A 21,532-nucleotide genomic window follows, 5' to 3' on the forward strand; every position below is an offset into this window, starting at 1 on the left:
TAATAATCTGGAATTGATTTGAAGAGGTTAATTTAGGTTAAGTACTGCTTTTCTGCCATCATATAGCATCGAGACAATTACAATTTTTTTATTATGGTGGCGATTCAATAACAGGTTTGTAATATTTATGGCGGGGCTCTTTGTCAATGATGGGCAACACTGGATTCACCAAACAAATTCACCCTGTGTTTTACAAAAATCATTATTTGACTGATATTGAAATAACTCATTGTCATTTTTTGTTCAGTGTGGCCCTAATGCTCCTAAAGTGAACTTATCATTACAAGTGAGCATTTTACTGCATATTCATGAAATGCCAGTGCATCTGTAAATAAGTTAACCTACGTGGTAAGTCCTCTGCGTGTTTTAATTAACTTAGTTTTCTTCCAGAAGACACAACCATCGAGATTATTGTCTGTCGCTGGTCTCTGTAATGCCCCCAACAATGGGGAGCTTCAGCATTACATGCGCTGTGGAAGCAGGTCAATCCCCCAAGAAGATTCCCAGTGGAGAAGCCAGAGGACTTGTTTTGGTTTACAATAAATGAGGTTGCGCTGTGACGCCGCTGCAGCGCAAGTTCGAGGCACTTTCCAAAGCAGCGTCCTATAAAAAGCAACACACACACACTTGCACAAAGTGCCAGTCTGTACTGGGACAGACACTCAGCCTCAACCAGAGTCCATGCTGAAGAGCTCGATGCCATGCGGGGACCAGTGGAGGCCCACGCCTGAATTGAAGACCAGTGACCACACGTACGGGATGAAGAAGTCCTCGGGCTGGTCCTCCTCCACATATTTGAACTTCAGCTCCGGAAACTTCTAGACAATGAGAGGGATGATTGGAAAAGTGATTAGGATGCACAGAGAGGTGGAATTAGCAAGGAGAAAAATACCCTTTTTCAAAGTAATTATTAAACAAAAACATGGCTGAATACCTCGATCATCACTTTAATACATATATACTAGGGGTGTAAATCGCGGGTTTTGTAACGATACGATATCATATCGATACAAAGATCCACGATACGATATTCGCCGATATCTTAAAGCCTGCTGTGATTCATTCACGATACATCACGATATAGTGCTCTACGATCGATATAGAACAATATCCTGATTTATAACAATTCATACGCAAAATCAACAACGTACTGCAAACTCTTTATTTAGGAAATTACAAAGTGCTTCCAAACGAATGACTTGAAGCCCAAAGTGGAGCGAATTTCCTCGTCTTCTTGGACAGACACTAGCCATAGCACCAGCCCAGGAGCCGCGTCGTTGTCGGCTCCCCTTTCACGTGCCTGCTCTGCTCACAACACGCCGCGCACTGCTCCCGGAAAGAGGAAGCAAGCAACAATGAACTGGATTTCAAAATAAAGTCGCGGCTAATGTCCGAGGTCAAAATCGGGCGATATAGATCGATGTTTACGTTTAGCATCGATGCCAACAAATCGTAGAGCATTATATCGATTAATCGATGTGTATCGATGAATCGTTACACCCCTAGTTTCAAACTACTTTTAGGGTTTCTAAGAATAGGGTTTCTAACTAGGCTTTCAAAACTAGGGTTAGGGTTTCCGACCAGGGTTTCCAAGGAGTTTTGCCATTGCTAATTAGGGTTTCAAACTAGGGTTAGGGTTTCCGACTAGGGTTTTAAACCAAGGTTAGGGTTACAAACTAGGTTTTAAAGCTAGGCTTAAGGTTTCCAACGAGGCTTTCAAACTACTTTTAGGGTTTCTAAGATTAGGGTTTCTAACTAGGCTTTCAAAACTAGGGTTAGGGTTTTCGACTAGGGTTTCCAAAGTTAGGGTTAGGGTTAGGGTTGGGGTTTCTAACTAGGCTTTCAAAACTAGGGTTAGGGTTGGACTTAGAGCTAGGGTTAGAGTTAAGGTTAGGGTTAGGGTTACTAACTAGGCTTTCAAAACTAGAGTTAGGGTTAGGGTTTCTAACTAGGCTTTCAAAACTAGGGTTAGGGTTTCCGACTAGGGTTTCCAAGGAGTTTTGCCATCGCTAATTAGGGTTTCAAACTAGGCTCAGGGTTTCCGACTAGGGTTTTAAACCAAAGTTAGGGTTTCAAACTAGGTTTTAAAGCTAGGGTTAGGGTTTCCAACGAGGGTTTCAAACTACTTTTAGGGTTTCTAAGATTGGGGTTTCTAACTAGGCTTTCAAAACTAGGGTTAGGGTTTTCGACTAGGGTTTCCAAAGTTAGGGTTAGGATTAGGGTTGGGGTTAGGGTTTCTAACTAGGCTTTCAAAACTAGGGTTAGGGTTAGAGTTAGGGTTACTAACTAGGCTTTCAAAACTAGAGTTAGGGTTAGGGTTTCTAACTAGGCTTTCAAAACTAGGGTTAGGGTTTCTAACTAGGCTTTCAAAACTAGGGTTAGGGTTTCCGACTAGGGTTTCCAAGGAGTTTTGCCATCGCTAATTAGGGTTTCAAACTAGGCTCAGGGTTTCCGACTAGGGTTTTAAACCAAGGTTAGGGTTTCAAACTAGGTTTTAAAGCTAGGGTTAGGGTTTCCAACGAGGGTTTCAAACTACTTTTAGGGTTTTTAAGATTAGGATTTCTAACTAGGCTTTCAAAACGAGGGTTAGGGTTTCCGACCAGGGTTTCCAAGGAGTTTTGCCATTGCTATTTAGGGTTTCACACTAGGGTTAGGGTTTCCGACTAGGGTTTTAAACAAAGGTTAGGGTTAGGATTAGGGTTGGGGTTAGGGTTTCTAACTAGGCTTTCAAAACTAGGGTTAGGGTTAGGGTTAGAGTTAGGGTTAGGGTTACTAACTAGGGTTTCAAAACTAGAGTTAGGGTTAGGGTTTCTAACTAGGCTTTCAAAACTAGGGTTAGGGTTTCTAACTAGGCTTTCAAAACTAGGGTTAGGGTTTCCGACTAGGGTTTCCAAGGAGTTTTGCCATCGCTAATTAGGGTTTCAAACTAGGCTCAGGGTTTCCGACTAGGGTTTTAAACCAAGGTTAGGGTTTCAAACTAGGTTTTAAAGCTAGGGTTAGGGTTTCCAACGAGGGTTTCAAACTACTTTTAGGGTTTTTAAGATTAGGATTTCTAACTAGGCTTTCAAAACGAGGGTTAGGGTTTCCGACCAGGGTTTCCAAGGAGTTTTGCCATTGCTATTTAGGGTTTCACACTAGGGTTAGGGTTTCCGACTAGGGTTTTAAACAAAGGTTAGGGTTACAAACTAGGTTTTAATGCTAGGGTTAGGGTTTCCAACGAGGGTTTCAAACTACTTTTATGGTTTCTAAGATCAGGGTTTCTAACTAGGCTTTCAAAACTAGGGTTAGGGTTTCCGACCAGGGTTTCCAAGGAGTTTTGCCATCGCTAATTAAAGTTTCAAACAAGGGGTAGGGTTTCCGACTAGGGTTTTAAACCAAGCGTAGGGTTTCAAACTAGGTTTTAAAGCTAGGGTTAGGGTTTCCAACGAGGGTTTCAAACTACTTTTAGGGTTTCTAAGATTAGGATTTCTAACTAGGCTTTCAAAACGAGGGTTTCCGACCAGGGGTTTCCAAGGAGTTTTGCCATTGCTAATTAGGGTTTCAAGCTAGGGTTAGGGTTTCCGACTAGGGTTTTAAATCAAGGTTAGGGTTACAAACTAGGGGTGTAAATCGCGGGTTTTGTAACGATACGATATCATATCGATACAAAGAACCACGATACGATATTCGCCGATATCTTAAAGCCTGCTGTGATTCATTCACGATACATCACGATATAGTGCTCTACGATCGATATAGAACAATATCCTGATTTATAACAATTCATACGCAAAATCAACAACGTACTGCAAACTCTTTATTTAGGAAATTACAAAGTGCTTCCAAACGAATGACTTGAAGCCCAAAGTGGAGCGAATTTCCTCGTCTTCTTGGACAGACACTAGCCATAGCACCAGCCCAGGAGCCGCGTCGTTGTCGGCTCCCCTTTCACGTGCCTGCTCTGCTCACAACACGCCGCGCACTGCTCCCGGAAAGAGGAAGCAAGCAACAATGAACTGGATTTCAAAATAAAGTCGCGGCTAATGTCCGAGGTCAAAATCGGGCGATATAGATCGATGTTTACGTTTAGCATCGATGCCAACAAATCGTAGAGCATTATATCGATTAATCGATGTGTATCGATGAATCGTTACACCCCTAGTTTCAAACTACTTTTAGGGTTTCTAAGAATAGGGTTTCTAACTAGGCTTTCAAAACTAGGGTTAGGGTTTCCGACCAGGGTTTCCAAGGAGTTTTGCCATTGCTAATTAGGGTTTCAAACTAGGGTTAGGGTTTCCGACTAGGGTTTTAAACCAAGGTTAGGGTTACAAACTAGGTTTTAAAGCTAGGCTTAAGGTTTCCAACGAGGCTTTCAAACTACTTTTAGGGTTTCTAAGATTAGGGTTTCTAACTAGGCTTTCAAAACTAGGGTTAGGGTTTTCGACTAGGGTTTCCAAAGTTAGGGTTAGGGTTAGGGTTGGGGTTTCTAACTAGGCTTTCAAAACTAGGGTTAGGGTTGGACTTAGAGCTAGGGTTAGAGTTAAGGTTAGGGTTAGGGTTAGGGTTACTAACTAGGCTTTCAAAACTAGAGTTAGGGTTAGGGTTTCTAACTAGGCTTTCAAAACTAGGGTTAGGGTTTCCGACTAGGGTTTCCAAGGAGTTTTGCCATCGCTAATTAGGGTTTCAAACTAGGCTCAGGGTTTCCGACTAGGGTTTTAAACCAAAGTTAGGGTTTCAAACTAGGTTTTAAAGCTAGGGTTAGGGTTTCCAACGAGGGTTTCAAACTACTTTTAGGGTTTCTAAGATTGGGGTTTCTAACTAGGCTTTCAAAACTAGGGTTAGGGTTTTCGACTAGGGTTTCCAAAGTTAGGGTTAGGATTAGGGTTGGGGTTAGGGTTTCTAACTAGGCTTTCAAAACTAGGGTTAGGGTTAGGGTTAGAGTTAGGGTTAGGGTTACTAACTAGGCTTTCAAAACTAGAGTTAGGGTTAGGGTTTCTAACTAGGCTTTCAAAACTAGGGTTAGGGTTAGGGTTTCTAACTAGGCTTTCAAAACTAGGGTTAGGGTTTCCGACTAGGGTTTCCAAGGAGTTTTGCCATCGCTAATTAGGGTTTCAAACTAGGCTCAGGGTTTCCGACTAGGGTTTTAAACCAAGGTTAGGGTTTCAAACTAGGTTTTAAAGCTAGGGTTAGGGTTTCCAACGAGGGTTTCAAACTACTTTTAGGGTTTTTAAGATTAGGATTTCTAACTAGGCTTTCAAAATGAGGGTTAGGGTTTCCGACCAGGGTTTCCAAGGAGTTTTGCCATTGCTATTTAGGGTTTCACACTAGGGTTAGGGTTTCCGACTAGGGTTTTAAACAAAGGTTAGGGTTACAAACTAGGTTTTAATGCTAGGGTTAGGGTTTCCAACGAGGGTTTCAAACTACTTTTATGGTTTCTAAGATCAGGGTTTCTAACTAGGCTTTCAAAACTAGGGTTAGGGTTTCCGACCAGGGTTTCCAAGGAGTTTTGCCATCGCTAATTAAAGTTTCAAACAAGGGGTAGGGTTTCCGACTAGGGTTTTAAACCAAGCGTAGGGTTTCAAACTAGGTTTTAAAGCTAGGGTTAGGGTTTCCAACGAGGGTTTCAAACTACTTTTAGGGTTTCTAAGATTAGGATTTCTAACTAGGCTTTCAAAACGAGGGTTTCCGACCAGGGGTTTCCAAGGAGTTTTGCCATTGCTAATTAGGGTTTCAAGCTAGGGTTAGGGTTTCCGACTAGGGTTTTAAATCAAGGTTAGGGTTACAAACTAGGGGTGTAAATCGCGGGTTTTGTAACGATACGATATCATATCGATACAAAGAACCACGATACGATATTCGCCGATATCTTAAAGCCTGCTGTGATTCATTCACGATACATCACGATATAGTGCTCTACGATCGATATAGAACAATATCCTGATTTATAACAATTCATACGCAAAATCAACAACGTACTGCAAACTCTTTATTTACGAAATTACAAAGTGCTTCCAAACGAATGACTTGAAGCCCAAAGTGGAGCGAATTTCCTCGTATTCTTGGACACTAGCCATAGCACCAGCCCAGGAGCCGCGTAGTTGTCGCCTCCCCTTTCACGTGCCTGCTCTGCTCACAACTCAACACGCCGCGCACTGCTCCCGGAAAGAGGAAGCAAGCAACAATGAACTGGATTTCAAAATAAAGTCGTGTCTAATGTCCGAGGTCAAAAACGGGCGATATAGATCGATGTTTACGTTTAGCATCGATGCCAACAAATCGTAGAGCATTATATCGATTAATCGATGTGTATCGATGAATCGTTACACCCCTAATATATACACATAGTGTGTGTGTTAGTGAAGGTAGCGCGTGCGTCATATTGATTATACAGACACTCATGCATTGCAAGGTAACCTGCTTGGCCCAGGTAGATTTTCACTCAAAGGCCTCTCAGTGATCACTCTTCATTAGCTACTACAGTAGCGGCAGATGTAATTCCACGTGACTCCAAGGTTCAATTGCTTACAGCTTCCCGCAGGGGACGGATCAACTCTCGGGTCTGAGGGATGACCTTTTAACTAATGCGGCCACCTCGCCTTTTGACCCGGGCGCATTGACGGCTACTGTTTGCCAAATAAAAGCGGCGGCGTGTGGCTCATCCACGAGGGAAATAAGAGGAAATATCTTTGCTCCATGTGCCTGACCTGTGCTCATAACGAGTAAACACCATCGGGGAGTGTAATAAAATGAAACCAAGCATAGAGCGGTGTCATTTTGCACAACAGTTTGACCTTATTGTTTGAGCCTGCGGCGGCGAGGTGCCGAGTTACGTGATTACTCGCTAACAACAGTCAGACTCCCACTGGTCTCGACTTGTGTGGACCACAAGTTGTTCATAGACACACACTCACACGCACGCATTGTTGTACTGTATTGTTTACACGGCGGTCCAGACGACAGACAACACTGGCTCAGGTGTGTCAATAAATGTACGTAGTGTGTGTGTGTGTGTGTGTGTGCGCGCGCGCACACATATATACGCACGCACACACACGCACACACATATATAGTCGCTTCAATTATATCTATGACCTCATAAGCGTACATCACTTGGTGCGGTCTGTAATGTCATGGTGATTATGGCTGAGATTTCGATTAAAAAAAATGAACTAAATTAAGTAAAAGAATGAAAACGTCAGCAGAATAGTGCTTTTCAGGCTAACGAGAATGGCTGATGTTGAACATTTGATGAGCTGGTGTCTACGAGACAGTTGTCGACACACCAATACTGGTTGGATAATAGCGAGCCTGCATTGTCAACACAACGTGAGTGGGAGGGAGGGAGGGAGGGGGTGCTTGGGTTTCTGGCATATGGCCTGTGACCCCGGTAGCCCTGGTGTCTGGGTCATTATGATAGCGATAGTGTTGCGCCGAATAGGGACAGGGAGAGCTCAATTGTGCCTTTCATGTGTGCAGACAGCAGACAAGAATGAGGCGCTCCTGTATAATTGATGCCCTTGGTCTATCTACCTGCTGCTTGCTGCGTTTGGCCCTTGTGTTTTTCTGCCTGCATGCTTGACAGAGGCCAGCCACTATTGCTTCATGGATGGACCTAGCGAGACACGTTGGATTTGCCTTTTAACATTGTAGCTATGCTTTCATGTGCAGAATTTAGGTCAGATAATCACACTGAGTTTATAGTAAACCTTAGTATGGGCCAATACAGGCCTCCATTTTTGTTTTCTCCAAAAATATTAACAGTTCATCTCAACAGATGAAGGAAACCAAACAACTAACTGTGCTTTCATCCGCTTGCATAAAGACAAATCATCGGAACGATGCTAATTTCGATAAGCACCAAACCATAAGCTGTCATGGCAACCATTGTGGTGCACGGCTGCAATTTGCCACTGCCGTTCAAGTATTTTTCATTGAGACTAACTGCGAGCACAAAATGGCCACATACATGATCTCAACACAAGAATGTTGCCTCTGGGTTACAGTCGGAACATTATCTCAGCGCCTGGCCTGTCTGCACAGCGCCTTCTCTTCTTAATATATCTGCGGCGTCCTGGCAGTCTCGACAGTTGTCTGAGCCCACTTGGCCTGAGTTCCTATCAGTTAGTTGTGGGTCCTGGCGGGTCGTGCCCTTGCCTCTGGACACAAGACTGGCTGGCCTCATGTCTGCACTGGGGAGACGCTGTGTTCCCTTCGCTTCCTTTCCTTTCCCCTGTGGGAGCATTTCAGCAAACCTAATAAAAGAAACTGCAGACCCAAAGTTTAGTGGTCCTGTCTTAGAGTGAATGTCAATTAGCCCTGATCTATAAATCCTACAATAAAGTTATTTGTGGCTCATTGCTGTTGACCAAAGAAGGTCACTGTCCTACACTGGCGCAGGTACTGAGCAAAATCGGCAAAGCTAACTAGCTTTGGCCCCCCCTCCTCCCTCCCTCCTCCCCATCCTCAGGAGCCAGAGAGTCTGTGGGTTATCGCCGCTCAATAAGGCAGATTTCGGTCGGCCTAAACAACACATTCCACAGGCGCTGCCCATGAGAGTCGCTGAAACAACACCCACCCACAAACAACAGTCGTCCCCGAGACCGTCGCCTTTTAACCCTTTCTTTCAATTTGGACAGACTTAGCATGTGTGTCGTTTCTGGTTTTTTTGCATGCACTAAGCAAATAGGCGTCTTCTCGTCTTCTGTCAACAGTTTTCCCCTGACAGTTTGTTTTGTCGGTTAGCAATCTGAACAAAAACCATTAATGTCACTGAAATGCCTTTGGGGAACACTATGACAAGTCGGTGTTGAAAGTCGAATACATTTAAGGTTGTTTCCTGTATCTACACAACAGGCACGTAGAAAAATAAACTTCTTCCTAATCTTTCAATGGGCAGAAAGATAAATAAAAAATCTTTGGTGACGTTGCCAACAAGACTCCGAATCTTCTGTTTGGATGCCATCTATGAGAGATTAAATAATTAAGTCAAGACACAAGAATGTTCTTAAGGTTCCTAGATGAGTATGAATTTCATTTGACCAACATTAAAAATTCCTGTACTGACACTATCTGAGGTAGGAACATTAATCATTACTTATGCAAAAGCAAAGTTGTCGCCTCTTGTCAAAGTCAAATGCCAAACTCTGGCCCGAATAAGTTCACAGAAACAAGTGAGGAAGCCTCAAAGTCACAGCTACCTCGTCAGCATTCCCCGCGCATTCACTGCCAAGAGCTTTTAGCAGTAATTACCAATTCATTGATGATTCCACACAACATTAATTCAGCCTATGGATTTTCACGCCGAGGGCTGAGTAGCCCAATGAGCTCATCGGGCAAAGGCATGCGTCAGGTGTGGGAGAGACGGCAGTTTGTTTGCCGCCACGACACCATCGAATAATGATGGTCCAAAATGATCTCTTCACTTCACGGCGTCCGCTGGACGTACAAAAGGATGACGATGCTCACGCTAAGCAGGACGCATTGATTGGACTACTTTCATCTTGCTACCGTTGGCCGGTTGAAGGTCAACACCAGCCACTCATCAATGAAATGAAATTTCCCCGCCGCAGTATCAATGTTTGAGACACCTCCGACAATCAGGTCTCAACGTTGGCCCGGTTTGTGTGTACCCCATTTTAGAGCCGTCCACAAGGCTCATTGACGGCCTTGCGCGGAGGTAGCGATGGCAAGGCCCGCGTGCTATCCATCCCTCTTCCAAATTTTGGCAAGACAAATGCCCCGCAGCCGGTATAAAACACAGAACACGTGATGAAACATGCAATTAAGAGCTTCGGCGGCGGCGAGGAGCCGAGATGGGGAAAGACTGGATACATATTTCCTCGCTGATTAATGGCGGAGCTCCGGGAGGGGCAGAAAAGTACTAAAAAGATAATGGTAGGCAAACCCCGGTAGGAGTGCTGGGAGTGTTGGGTAACGAGGCGTTGTGGCAGATTTATATCCGCCCCCACCCCTACCGATTCGTATGTGCCCGTGACAAAGTGCCCCCGGCCCACGTCCAATCTCCTTGAAATGTCATTATATGTTCGCAAGGAGCCGGCCAGCAGGGATGCAGGGAAGATGCGCGCTCGTTATGGCTAATGAGAATGGGGTTTGGCCTTTTGTCACATGTCCCAATGGCTCTTTCCATCTTACTCCCAGTTCTCCCCTGCCGCAATTCCTTTCCCACCTGTGCACACAACTTTATAGCACCGAGTCGCCCCGGCGGTCCCAACGCATGAATCTTGATTACGAGTTGCTTTTGGGCGCCTGTCTTACCTTCAGCCTGTCTATAGGCAGGGCCTGGGCTCCTTTCATGATCACCTCCTGGACCCTCTCCACCGACAGATCACTGCCGGCCTGCTCTAAGCGCTGGCTGAAGAAGGCGATCACCTAACAACAAAGGTTGCAAAGACAAAGTAGATGTCAACAAACAAGTGTTTTCATCATACATGTGCTGTGGCACACACGTGGTGTGAGCTGACATGTAACAAACACTCTGGATAATGAACACGGTCGGCGCCTTTCACAGTAACGACAAAGCTCTTTGCTTTTTTCTTTGCGACACACAGGTGCTCGTTTCATGCTTATCTCATTGAAGCTTAATATCAATTGCCAGCCCTGGCTTGGTCTAATCCTAGCATCGTCGCGTCGGGCCGGCAGCAGCAGAGCTCCTATATGATGACGCCAAGTGCAATATGGAGCTTTAATGATGCTTATGGAACCACGCAACAAAGCAGTCTTTTCCTGCAAACGCGTGTAGCCTTGAAAGAAAAACAAAAAGTGACATTGTAACGCTGCCTGACGTTTTTTCTTTGAATGCTTGATATGGAACTCCTTTTTTTTTTTTTTTTTTTTTAACGCTTGGGAAATTGGGTCCAGGGTCAAAATGTTGCCATCAGAGATTTATTAACTGCATGGGCACTACTGAAAGTACCAAAGACTGCTTCATGCTCGAGCCACACACACAGTTCAGAAAAATACGTCTCAGCTTCTGATCAGCTCATGTCACGTCACCTTATATTTTAAGAAAATGAAAAAATAAATTAAAAAAATAAATAAATTCATTAAAAAACACGGGACGGATGTAACTCCCAGCTGCGTAATGTGAGAGCACCCCTATCATTTGCACATTATTAGCTCAAGTCCGTGTCAAGCATTTTGGGATTCCAGGCTCACCAACGGGGCCTACTTGGAATTAACTCGTCTCTGCGTTACGCGATGCCTGACGGGTTTCAGCCCAAACAAGACATCAAGCGCACACTGCGCTTGATGTTTGCAGCACTGCACTACATTCCCCCCTGGAGATATGGATGATATCCGATAATTAAAAATCTCTGCTTTACCAAGTAGTTTTAATACCCCCCCCAAAAAAAAATAACATTTTTGGCAAACCGATAGCACTACATGCACATGCAGCGTTTCTTCTCTTACATGCAGAACCCACAAGAGCATTCTGTGCGTCTGCAGCAAAATACTAATCTCCTCATCAATTCTGAAGGCCTCCCATATGGGGTTAATTTAGAGGAGCAGTTCCCTCAATCCAGAATCACATATGCACGCAGATTTGCAGGCCGAGAGGGGGGAAGACTTTGGAGAATCGCCTCGAGGAAGCTGACTTAACCGAGGGATTCCAGCAAGCATGCTTCCTCATACTTATGGATAACTGCGGTGCCTATGGCCATGTACTATGCAGCAACCCCGCCAATCGCACAAACACACGCACATGGGAGACTGCTCGGCTTCCTTTTCCTTTTTGTACTTGACTCATAAAACTGTGAGTGACAGCTTTGGTTTGCCCCCACCTGACACTTTTTCTGTCAACCCAAGAGCGAGAGTGATTCATTTATCAATACTGCAACAACCCTCCTGTTTTCAGGAAAAAATATTATTTGTAAATAAAATGTGACTTTTTTCATATGCATTAGGGGAAAAAAAAAACAATTAAAAAAAATTAATAAATAAAAAATATATCTTGAAATTAAATTAACCAATAAAAATTAGGCATGACTTTTGGACAAAAAATAAATAAATAAATAAAAAATAATTTGACCAGCAGCATAACGGGAGGATTAAGTAGTATTCAGCACCAGCCCTTCCTGTGTGGCGAGGCTTAAAAAAATTATGATGAACCATCCTACTGTGCTCGTTTCACATTCACGGGTCAATATGACCTGCTCAACATTCGTCGTTTGAAAAATGTGGTAACACGATGCAAATTCTATTAAAAGAAAAGAAAGAAAAGAGTCAAACCAGTGGACCTGGAGGGTTAAGTAAAATGCGTTTTCTTTCCCCCCCCCCCCCAACGGGTCAATATGATATACTACAATGCCCTCCATATTTATTGGGACCTCTGGATAAGTTGTGCCTTAATTTTTTTTTAATTATTATTGCGGAAGCAAACTCTTATAGTGAAAATTGCAGAAATGGTTCATTATACACGGACGGGATACTGACCGTGTCCAGATTTTGCATGATGTCCTGGAAGGACGGGTGAGTTCTGAACTGCTCAAAGAGCTCCCGCTTGTAGAGCAGCGCGTACACCAGGTTGGGGTTGTGGTGCAGTGAGTTGCAGAGGCAAGAGTTGATGATCTCCAACATCATGCGGATCACTTCCTCAATCACATTCAAGTCCTGAGCCTGAGGGGGAAGACGGAGGAGGACGACATAAAAGGTTAATTGGCTTCCCACAACACTGCTTTCACATAGAATGGTGTCTTTAAATGATTTCTTCCAGAGAGATTAATGTGTGTACTTTGGGGGGTCAAATGGGAAAAGAAGACTAAAAGCAAAGCGGAAGCTGTAAAAATGATTTCATATGCTAAGCTAATTGTCGCTAGGTGGAAAGTATTACAATACATAAAAAAAATAAAATAAAATCAACCTGCCTACCAGCAGAAAAAAAAAAAAGAAAAAAAAGATAATGGTAGGCACAAATGTCTTTCACACACACAGACGTGCTGAGCCCATTTGAACACGCCTATAAACCAAAACAACTGCGCCTAAACTGCATGCCGAGACGTTTACCATTCCAGGGAACTCTGACGAGTGGTCACGCCACAATGTTGTGGGCGTCCATGTTTATGTTCTAGGGAGCCATACCACTCATTTGTTCCATTCTGCTGCAGTTCTTAATGTTTCTCCTATATAGTCCTTTTTTATTGATTTAAACTCCAGTTTCACATTACAAATCGAATATATTGTTTAATATTCCAAACCACCACCTGCTGCTTTTTTTTTTCTGCACACGGTTAATCAATAACTTAATATGTTTAGGTGTAAAGCCCAGCCTGAGGCAGCCACCCTTCCGTAACCAACCGGAACATTAATTACTTTGATTGGACTAAAAAAAAAAAAAAAAAAAAACTTTCTTATTTGCCTGACTCAACATAAAGTACCACAAAATGATTATTTCGGGCTGGGACTATGTATGCTACAGCATGATAAAAATAGTACATGCATTCAAATCAATCCATCTGCCCTTCATGGAAAACATGTCTGTTCATCTGGTCGTGTTGATCTCGCGTCAACGCCCCAGAAGACCGCCGCCAAGACTAGACGAGATAACATTTGCCGCCTGCGTACGCAGCTATTCAACGGTGCGATGACAGCATTGTAGACTAAGATCCCGCCATGATGAGGGTGGTTCCCACGCTCCGTATTCATGGAAACAAACTACGTTTAGTGTATATAGGGGTTGTACAGTACTGTGGAAAAACTCTTCTCAAATTCTTGCCTTGTTGCCTATTTTGAATGAAGCTACGTTCCGTTTTAAAATGGTTGATGTTAAATATCTATCGGGCCTATCAAGTGGTAGAGATGTTAAATATCTATACGTAGAGTGCGACGCATTGATCTCCAGCAGGCTGGAGGACGCGCAGGGCAGGCGCGGCAGCGTTCAGCGGCAGACGCGAGGAGGTGAGCGCAATACAAGGGCAGCCAGAGATAATGAGGATTGATCGTGCGTCTGGAAGCAAAGAAGGAAGCGCTCGAGGCTTGACTACGCAGCCCGGCTCCGGTCCGCAGTGGCGGCCCATAATTGGAAAGAACCGAGGGGGAGCTGAAACGGGAGACAGTCGAGAAGAACGAGGTAGCGAGGACTAAAATGGAGAAGCGGATGAAGGGTAGGATTGAGGTGGCGAGTGTGTTTTGTTCTCTTGCGGCAGCTTAATGAGATTGGCTGGGCAAGAAAAAAAAAAAAATGCCACGCTAGGGAATTCAGGTCAGAGGAAAATAGGCTAGCTAGACGTCTGCCTGGCCCCATGTGTGCGTGCGTGTGTGTGTGTGTGTGTGTGTCAAGTGGATGAGATTAAGAGGTCTGCTTGAAACCCAGACAGGATTTAAATATCTTAACTCCTCATTTCTTGGTGCTCCTCGCTTTTGTGCTTGTTTTCCCCCCAAATTTGAATCCCCCCAGACAGCCTAAAATAAAAAACACCTCTCACACACACACATACGCCTGCTGTGTGTGTTTGTGTGCGACTTCCTTGCCTCGCCTCCCCGCGATGTTGAGTCACAAACCGCTCCTGCTGCTATTTAATGCCTCCCCACACCCAGGAACACAGGGCTCGGACGTGAGCTGTATCATTATTCTGCCCCATTTGCACAAAAATGACAGGAGGCTTGCTGCGAGTCTCCCTGACTAGCACAAAAAGTGCGTGTGTGTGTGTGTGTGTGTGTGTGTGTGTGTGTGTGTGTGTGTGTGTGTGTGTGTGTGTGTGTGTGTGTGTGTGTGTGTGTGTGTGTGTGTGTGTGTGTGTGCGCAGATGCGTATGACCTCCGCTATACGTCTGACAAGGTCGATCACGGGTCGTGCGGCGCCACTAAACATCATACTCGTGTCGATTTTACTGCTTTTCTGCAAGCATTAGCTTGTGTGGAAGCGCTTAAAGGCAGCGGGCGTGTAACTCCCTGTTCAAGTGGGTGCCGGCATCATTAAACCAGTAGCTTAGCGATTCCCTGGCTGCTCACCGCAGGCTGTTGCAAGGCAGACAAAGCGGACCAGCCTATCGGGAAGCGGCACCGACAAAGAAAAGAACACGGTGACAGACTCTCAATTTAACTCGCGTGAAAAGCTGATTTATATGTTATATGTATGTATTTTATGTATTTTGTCAGAGCATTTTGAAGGAATTTGGAACTTTACAGTCATTGTTGAAGCTGGTTATTGTTAGTCAAAAGTCAATCTTATGTTTGATCTCATGAGATGTCACGGATGATGGCAACTGTGTGACTAACTGAACAGGAAGTCAGACAGACATGGGAAATGCATGCCGATGAGCTAAAAACACATTATTGGTTCATGTCAAGATCTCAAGTCCTGTTTAAAACCAAAACAACAACGAGACAAATTCAATCCATCCCTGCTCAAAACACATGTCGGAATGAGTGAAAAACAGGGTCAGAGTGACTTGTACTTGTCAAATGAACATGGGGGAAGATTCAAATTGTGAATGGGAGGAGGGAAAACAATTAAAAGATGGATGCTGCAAATGGAGCAGAAAACAAAAAACACACACACACCATGCAGACAAAAATGAGCATAGGTCAGAGTGACTTAGCAGCCCCAACAGCTCTGTCTGTCTCTTTCTGTTTGTCTGTCATGTCTTTGGGGACTTTTTAAAATAGGTCATTGTCTGACCTGCATGTATGCCGCTACAGCCGAGACATAATCGCGCCATTTTTTTGCCAGGCGACTTTTCACACATAAGGTCTCTGCCTGGGGTTTGTTTTGGAAAAAAACATGGGAATGTCATAGTCAGAAATGGAACGGAATTAAATGATTTCAAAAACTGTCACCATTAGTATGAAGATAATGTTTCAACTATCATTAAGCAAAAGGTAAAAACAAGCTTTCTTTCTTTCAAAATGGATAGTGTTGCAGAAAGGTCTGAGGAAAATTGGCTGAGGATTTTGCTGACAGTTTATGGAACAAGGATCTACCCATTGTGCTCCTATTACTTTTTTTGGCAATCACAAGTGACTCAAGGCTATCTTAGCGTGGATAGCTAGGAAACAAGACTTAATCAAGTGCCAAATTACTTGACGAGGAAGCGAGAGTCATTTGTTTATTACGCTATGTGTCCTTGGGCTGGACTATTACCCCTCGACGTGAAGCTCAGCGCTACAAAGCCGATGAATGTCTCTAGTCTAGGCTATTAAAAAGAGATCACAGTTTGTGACTCAACTGCCGCACGTAAACACTGACAGGGTGGTCCTGGAAGCCGGCTCGCTGCGTGTTCCTTCGTATGGCTGTCTGCGTGTGTCTTTTCCCAGAAAGCCAGTAAGAATAACAGTAAACAGACAAACAGACAGAAGCACCATTAGCACGACCGCTGGCCGGGAGTGTAAACAGTGACATACAACACAGCGCACACAATCACAGCTTTTAACGTTCGCAGCACGTCATTGTGAATAATTCAAACTAAAGCCGAGAGAGACGGAGGGTGGTGGTGGTAATGGGGGGGGGGGGGTTCAGCCAGACCGGGGTGCCTTTGGGTGTCCCCCTGGGGCTTCAAGGGGCCCATCGCCCGTCGCTCTTGCCTGGCTGACACTAACCAGACACAGCGGCGTAAACAACATGTTCGCGGATATAGGATGGGGGGTGGTGGGGGGCGGGGAAGAGAAGACGACATCAAGAGAAATAAAAATGGAGGGAAAAGACTGGCGACGGAGAAAAACGACAGATGTTTGTACTCCACTATTTTTTTTTTTGTCTCATAACCTCCCCCCCTTCCAGTCTCTCCCCTTGTAAAGAAACCTATTACATGTCCAGGCAATCCCACATTAAACAAACATTAGTTCTCTCTGCAGGGCCAGACTCCGCCAAATGACATTGTTTCCAGATGCCCTGTCTCCATCAGCCCCTCACCCCAACCCCCTCCTCCCCCACTGCAGCAAAACGCTCTCCTCCAGCCGACTTCTCTATATGGATGCTTTCCCATTACATGTGTGGTTGATGGCTCGAAATGACTCAAACAAACACACCTGCTAATGTTAGCTCACCTTACACGCGGTGGCGCTGTACTTAAAAGCAATCGGACAAAGTGCAAAATTTAACACCTGAGACTCAAGGTACACGCCTCTTTCTGTTGGAAGAAACGGACACTGTTGCGCTGACATCGCCTAACGGTTAATTATCTAAATGGGGGCAAGTTGCAAATGCTGCGCAAACACGGCCGTGTCCTACTTGCTGTCTAAAAGGCACATATGGATAAATCTGGGTGCTACATACGCCTCGGAGGTGCCAATTTACTGGGGATGCAGTGTGAAAGCTGTTCATGTCAGAGCGATGATGAATGGCTTCAACCAATGAGCAACCAGGTACTTTCGCAGACTATGTGTTGAGTAATTGCAGCAGTCGTATCTCATTTAATTTCCTCGTTCCATTGTAAACAATATAGTTATACCATTATTTCCAAGCAAATGTCTTCATGTAATTGTTAATGAGTCAACTACTTAGCCGGGGGGCTGCGTGCTCTACTCTGCTACAAACAGTATTTATTAATTGCCTCCCAGATTGAACCGGTTGCGAACAAGCTTGCTTATCACAAAATAATTCACATTTATTTGGATGCTGTTTTGTCTATCAAGTACTTACACAAATAGTGTAAGAAAGTCACACTTACAGTAAATATGTGGATAAAAAAAACGAATTGGTGTGTGCCTTTTTGAGACGCGTGACAACATATTCAAAATAGAGCATTGCGTGATATTTGTGAATTCCAAATGAAACACTAAACCAAAAAATTAAATTGAATAAATATCCAGTTGGCACGACAACAAAAAAAAGTTTCCAAATTACAATTTTGCAACACGAAAATGCATGCCAATGGGAAAGGTTCCATTTCCTTCCGGCAAAACGCATCTGGACTCAGCTTGTTTACTATTGAGAGCCGATAAAGTTGAACTAAGAGTGTGTGACTGTGCGCGTGGGTGGGTGGGCAAACAATACATCACGGTCCCTTTTTCCTGGCAAACGTCAATAAGAGTAAAATGTAACTTATAGAGCCCCGGCAGACATGGGAACCAATGTCACATTGAGTTAGTATAGTCTAAAGTCAAACACAACAGCGCTATCACAGACGCTGACCAGTTCTCTGACCCAGACTGGATGTCACACGCTATTCAAGTACAGGGAGAAGAAAAAAATAAAACCCAGTGCTAAGATTCCCATGAAAGACCATAGAGAAAAAAATCATCTGGGTGCCCTTGAGCAACAGACCGACTGTCTTTGGATAATAAGCTGCGGTGTGCCGATGTTAACAGTCTGACCTTCCGCCGAGTGCCGCTAGTTATTTGTTGTTGTCGCTGCCGTTAGTGTCGGCACGGATGCACGCCGCTCTATCTGACATGACAGAGAGGTATGTCTACTCGTACATTATTATTATATACATATATAAAGAGAGAGCGTATGCTCTTACATAAAACAGAGCCCTGGAGGAAAGGAAGCAAAACCTCAAAACATATCTGGATAATTGCATTTTAGATAGAATCTTTATGAGGGCACTGATGTGCTTGCAAAGGGGGTCTCATCAGACGGCCGCTGTATGCTTGAAGGAGCACTCACATGCACTCATGTTTCCCCCCCCCAACACCTGAGGGCATCCTCAGACATGTCGCATAGAAACATACACAAACACACTTAAGAGAGGGACTATGCAAATCTAATATGACAGCCAGACTCAGACGTAGACAGACAAACCTGAAGGCAGAGGTGTGTGTGAGCGTCGATACAAAGCACAGCCATAGGTCAGCTGACAATTTTTTTTTTTTTTTCCTCATGTGTGGCTTCTGTATTTGTACCAAAGCACGTGCATGTGCGTGTAATACTCACATAGTCAGGCAAGACCATGTTGTCACCCTGTCTGCGTCTCAGACTCTGCGTTGCCTGTTCCAGCACCTTGTTGTGCTTCTTGGAAAGCAAAGCAAATAGACTGCGGGAGACACACAAACAAAATACACACAAGAGGAAGCAGAAGGTGTGAGTGCAGCGATGACAAATACCATTCACAATCACGGCAGCATTGTACTTATTTATTTATTTTGTTTCCTTTTCCATATGTACTCTTAAGGTTGCGGCAACTCTTTACTTCATAATGCTTCCACTTGAAGGAGATGCTAACAGCGTTGCGCTAAACCCTTGTCACACACAATCGTTCAGTCTCAGAAAAGTAACACGCCTCCAAATATGTGCGGTGACAACCCTATTTGGAATTAAATTGCTATCTTGACTTATGAGCTTGAATGCTTTTGGGAGCAATTCCATTTTACCCGTATATCAAATCAAATTTCCCCATTAAATATAATTGAAATGCTATTAATCCGTCAAATCGTCCTCACAAGTCAAGGTACAACTATAAGAAAATATTAAAGATCTGCTCGGTATTAATTGAACTGTTCAACACACTGCATTCTACTAAAATGGAGGACAGGTTGGCGGCTACACCTCATCATCTGTCACCACCGGGACAAAAAATAAAAATTCCACATCCTCATGGGCACCCCTAATTAAATAAAACTGAGACATTTGAGCAGCTTTGTCCGAGCTTCCGTTGGACTTGTCGTACCATTAGGATGTCCAAGCTCCAGCTGGGAGCCGGGTGCACAATAACCCAGTGTGTGACAGTCGCTCATGGAAACGAGCGAAATGGGCGGACTTCCACGTGGCCGCTCCGTGGTACCCATCAGTAATGAGGGCGAAAGTAACGACAGAACGCCTCACTGTGCAATGTGTCTGTGTCTCAACAGGCTTTTTGTTGTGTTTCTGTGCACATACAGGCTCTAAAGCACAAACAGGGTATCTATTGTATACAAATACTATTATTGACTATTCTTATATACGGTGATGGGATTATGTGTGACATTTACAGCTCAATGGCGAAGAAAATTGGTAAATTTGCATTGAATAGTTTATCGTTCCATTTATTTTTATTCACGCGTTTAAGTGGTCTTGGTGGAGGCCAGTGGCTGACCCAAGTTGCTGTTAAATTTTCCTTGGGTACAAATACAGATGGAATTTAAAATGGCACGTTTGGGGAAAACACATTTTCATCAGCCTGTTGGGTGAGATCAATTTCCCCATGAATGGCAATAAGGTTATTTTTACGGCGGATGGAAATGTGCTGCTTGGTGCATTGATGACTCACAACCAAAGTGTGTAGACAAGAGAGCACCAAGTGAATGACTGTGCCGAGAGACAGAAAGAGAGAGACTGTGGAAGTGATTTAATGCGGCGAGGGAACGGCGTAATGGGAGAACGTGTTATCTGGGCAAAAGAGGATGAACAGTAAATAAAAGGAAATGGTGGCGCTGGGCGTGCTGTCGGCAAGAAATTCAAGAGATGGTTTGTAAATAAACAATGGCCGCCATGGTGCTTGTCTGGGACTCCATCAAAAGGAGTCAACGGTTCTAAGTGTCTACGTGGCCGTTTGGAAATTCCGGCCAGGAAATCCCCTTTTATCTAGCCAGACAGTCCATTTAGTTCGTCGTGGTTATCACTGCGGCAACTAGCAGGACGCCACGGGAAGACTGAGGACGTCCGCAGACGGTCTCTTCCTCTCAAAAAAAAGGCTTAGTCACAGAGTATGCAGCAGGACAGATAAGAGGATGCTGCTGCGTGCGTGCGTGTATGTCTGCAAGGGGTGGGGGGGGCTCTTTCCTGCGCGGTCGGAAGTTGACTATCAGAAGTGAATAGCTTGGCGTGCGTGTGTTCTCACAAATCTTCTCTGGATGTTACGTAATGTTATCCGCAGAACAAAGTCGCAGCACAAACTAAATATTTTATTTTTTCTTTCCCTGCACGCACGCACACATCCTGCAAATTCACAGTGGCGCTAGATGTTTTGTGCTGACTCAGCATCAATTATTCAAATGACATGGCTGCTCTGGATATTTGCGTTTTATTGTATTTGTATTTATATTTTATTCATTTGTTGTGTTTGCTAAATGAAATGTGTTTTATAAACGAAGAGGAAATTAATTTGAATATTAATTGCATCATATTCATCGAGCCTACCTGATGATACGCTGGGCGGCGTACTGGTGGAGACATCGGAACTGGGCGGACATGTTTGCAAGCGCAGCCAGACAGTTGGTGTGGAGGTATTTGTCCTACAGGAGAAAGTAGTGAGTTTTTGTCATCACTACTTGGACTCTCCTTTACTGACAAAACCCGGGCTTTACCCTCGTGCGGGTCATGTTGAACTGGATGGTGCGGATCACCACCAGGATGAGCAAGCTGCCCAGGGAGATCTCGGTCAACGACCTCTCCGAGTACCAAGTGACATTTTTCAAGACCTGCGTTGACAGCGAAGAGAAACATGGTGAACAAGTTCGTGCTTCAAGGATGCGTGCAATCGCACGTGCGACCCACCACTTCGTGGACAGAGCGGTTGAAGGCGTCGTCTTCCGTGAGGATGAGGAGGATGATGAGCGCCATGTAGACATGGTGAGAGTTCCTTTCCTCCACGTGGTAAAGGATCTCCAGGATGGGCATGACCTTGGGAACAGAAAAAATACAATAAAAACAATTGACCTTTTCTCCTGTTGCCAACAA

General features: G+C 44.3%; 1 protein-coding gene across 2 annotated transcripts in view; it reads right to left on the minus strand.

The window, feature by feature from the left end:
• Window positions 1–235: 235 nt before the first annotated feature.
• The window catches only part of dym (dymeclin), a 30,357-nt gene continuing 9,060 nt past the window's right edge, over window positions 236–21,532 (minus strand). For both annotated transcript variants that reach the window (XM_037265259.1, XM_037265260.1), the window contains exons 11-17: window positions 21,350–21,475; window positions 21,160–21,273; window positions 20,993–21,087; window positions 18,812–18,911; window positions 12,433–12,615; window positions 10,255–10,368; window positions 236–818 (exon numbers count right to left, since the gene is read on the minus strand). In XM_037265259.1, the coding sequence (XP_037121154.1) occupies window positions 669–818; window positions 10,255–10,368; window positions 12,433–12,615; window positions 18,812–18,911; window positions 20,993–21,087; window positions 21,160–21,273; window positions 21,350–21,475 (882 nt within the window). In that variant the 3' untranslated portion in view covers window positions 236–668. The remainder of the gene's footprint in view (window positions 819–10,254; window positions 10,369–12,432; window positions 12,616–18,811; window positions 18,912–20,992; window positions 21,088–21,159; window positions 21,274–21,349; window positions 21,476–21,532) is intronic.

The sequence above is a fragment of the Syngnathus acus genome, chromosome 12 (genome assembly GCF_901709675.1).
Source record: "Syngnathus acus chromosome 12, fSynAcu1.2, whole genome shotgun sequence".
NCBI lineage: Eukaryota > Metazoa > Chordata > Actinopteri > Syngnathiformes > Syngnathidae > Syngnathus > Syngnathus acus.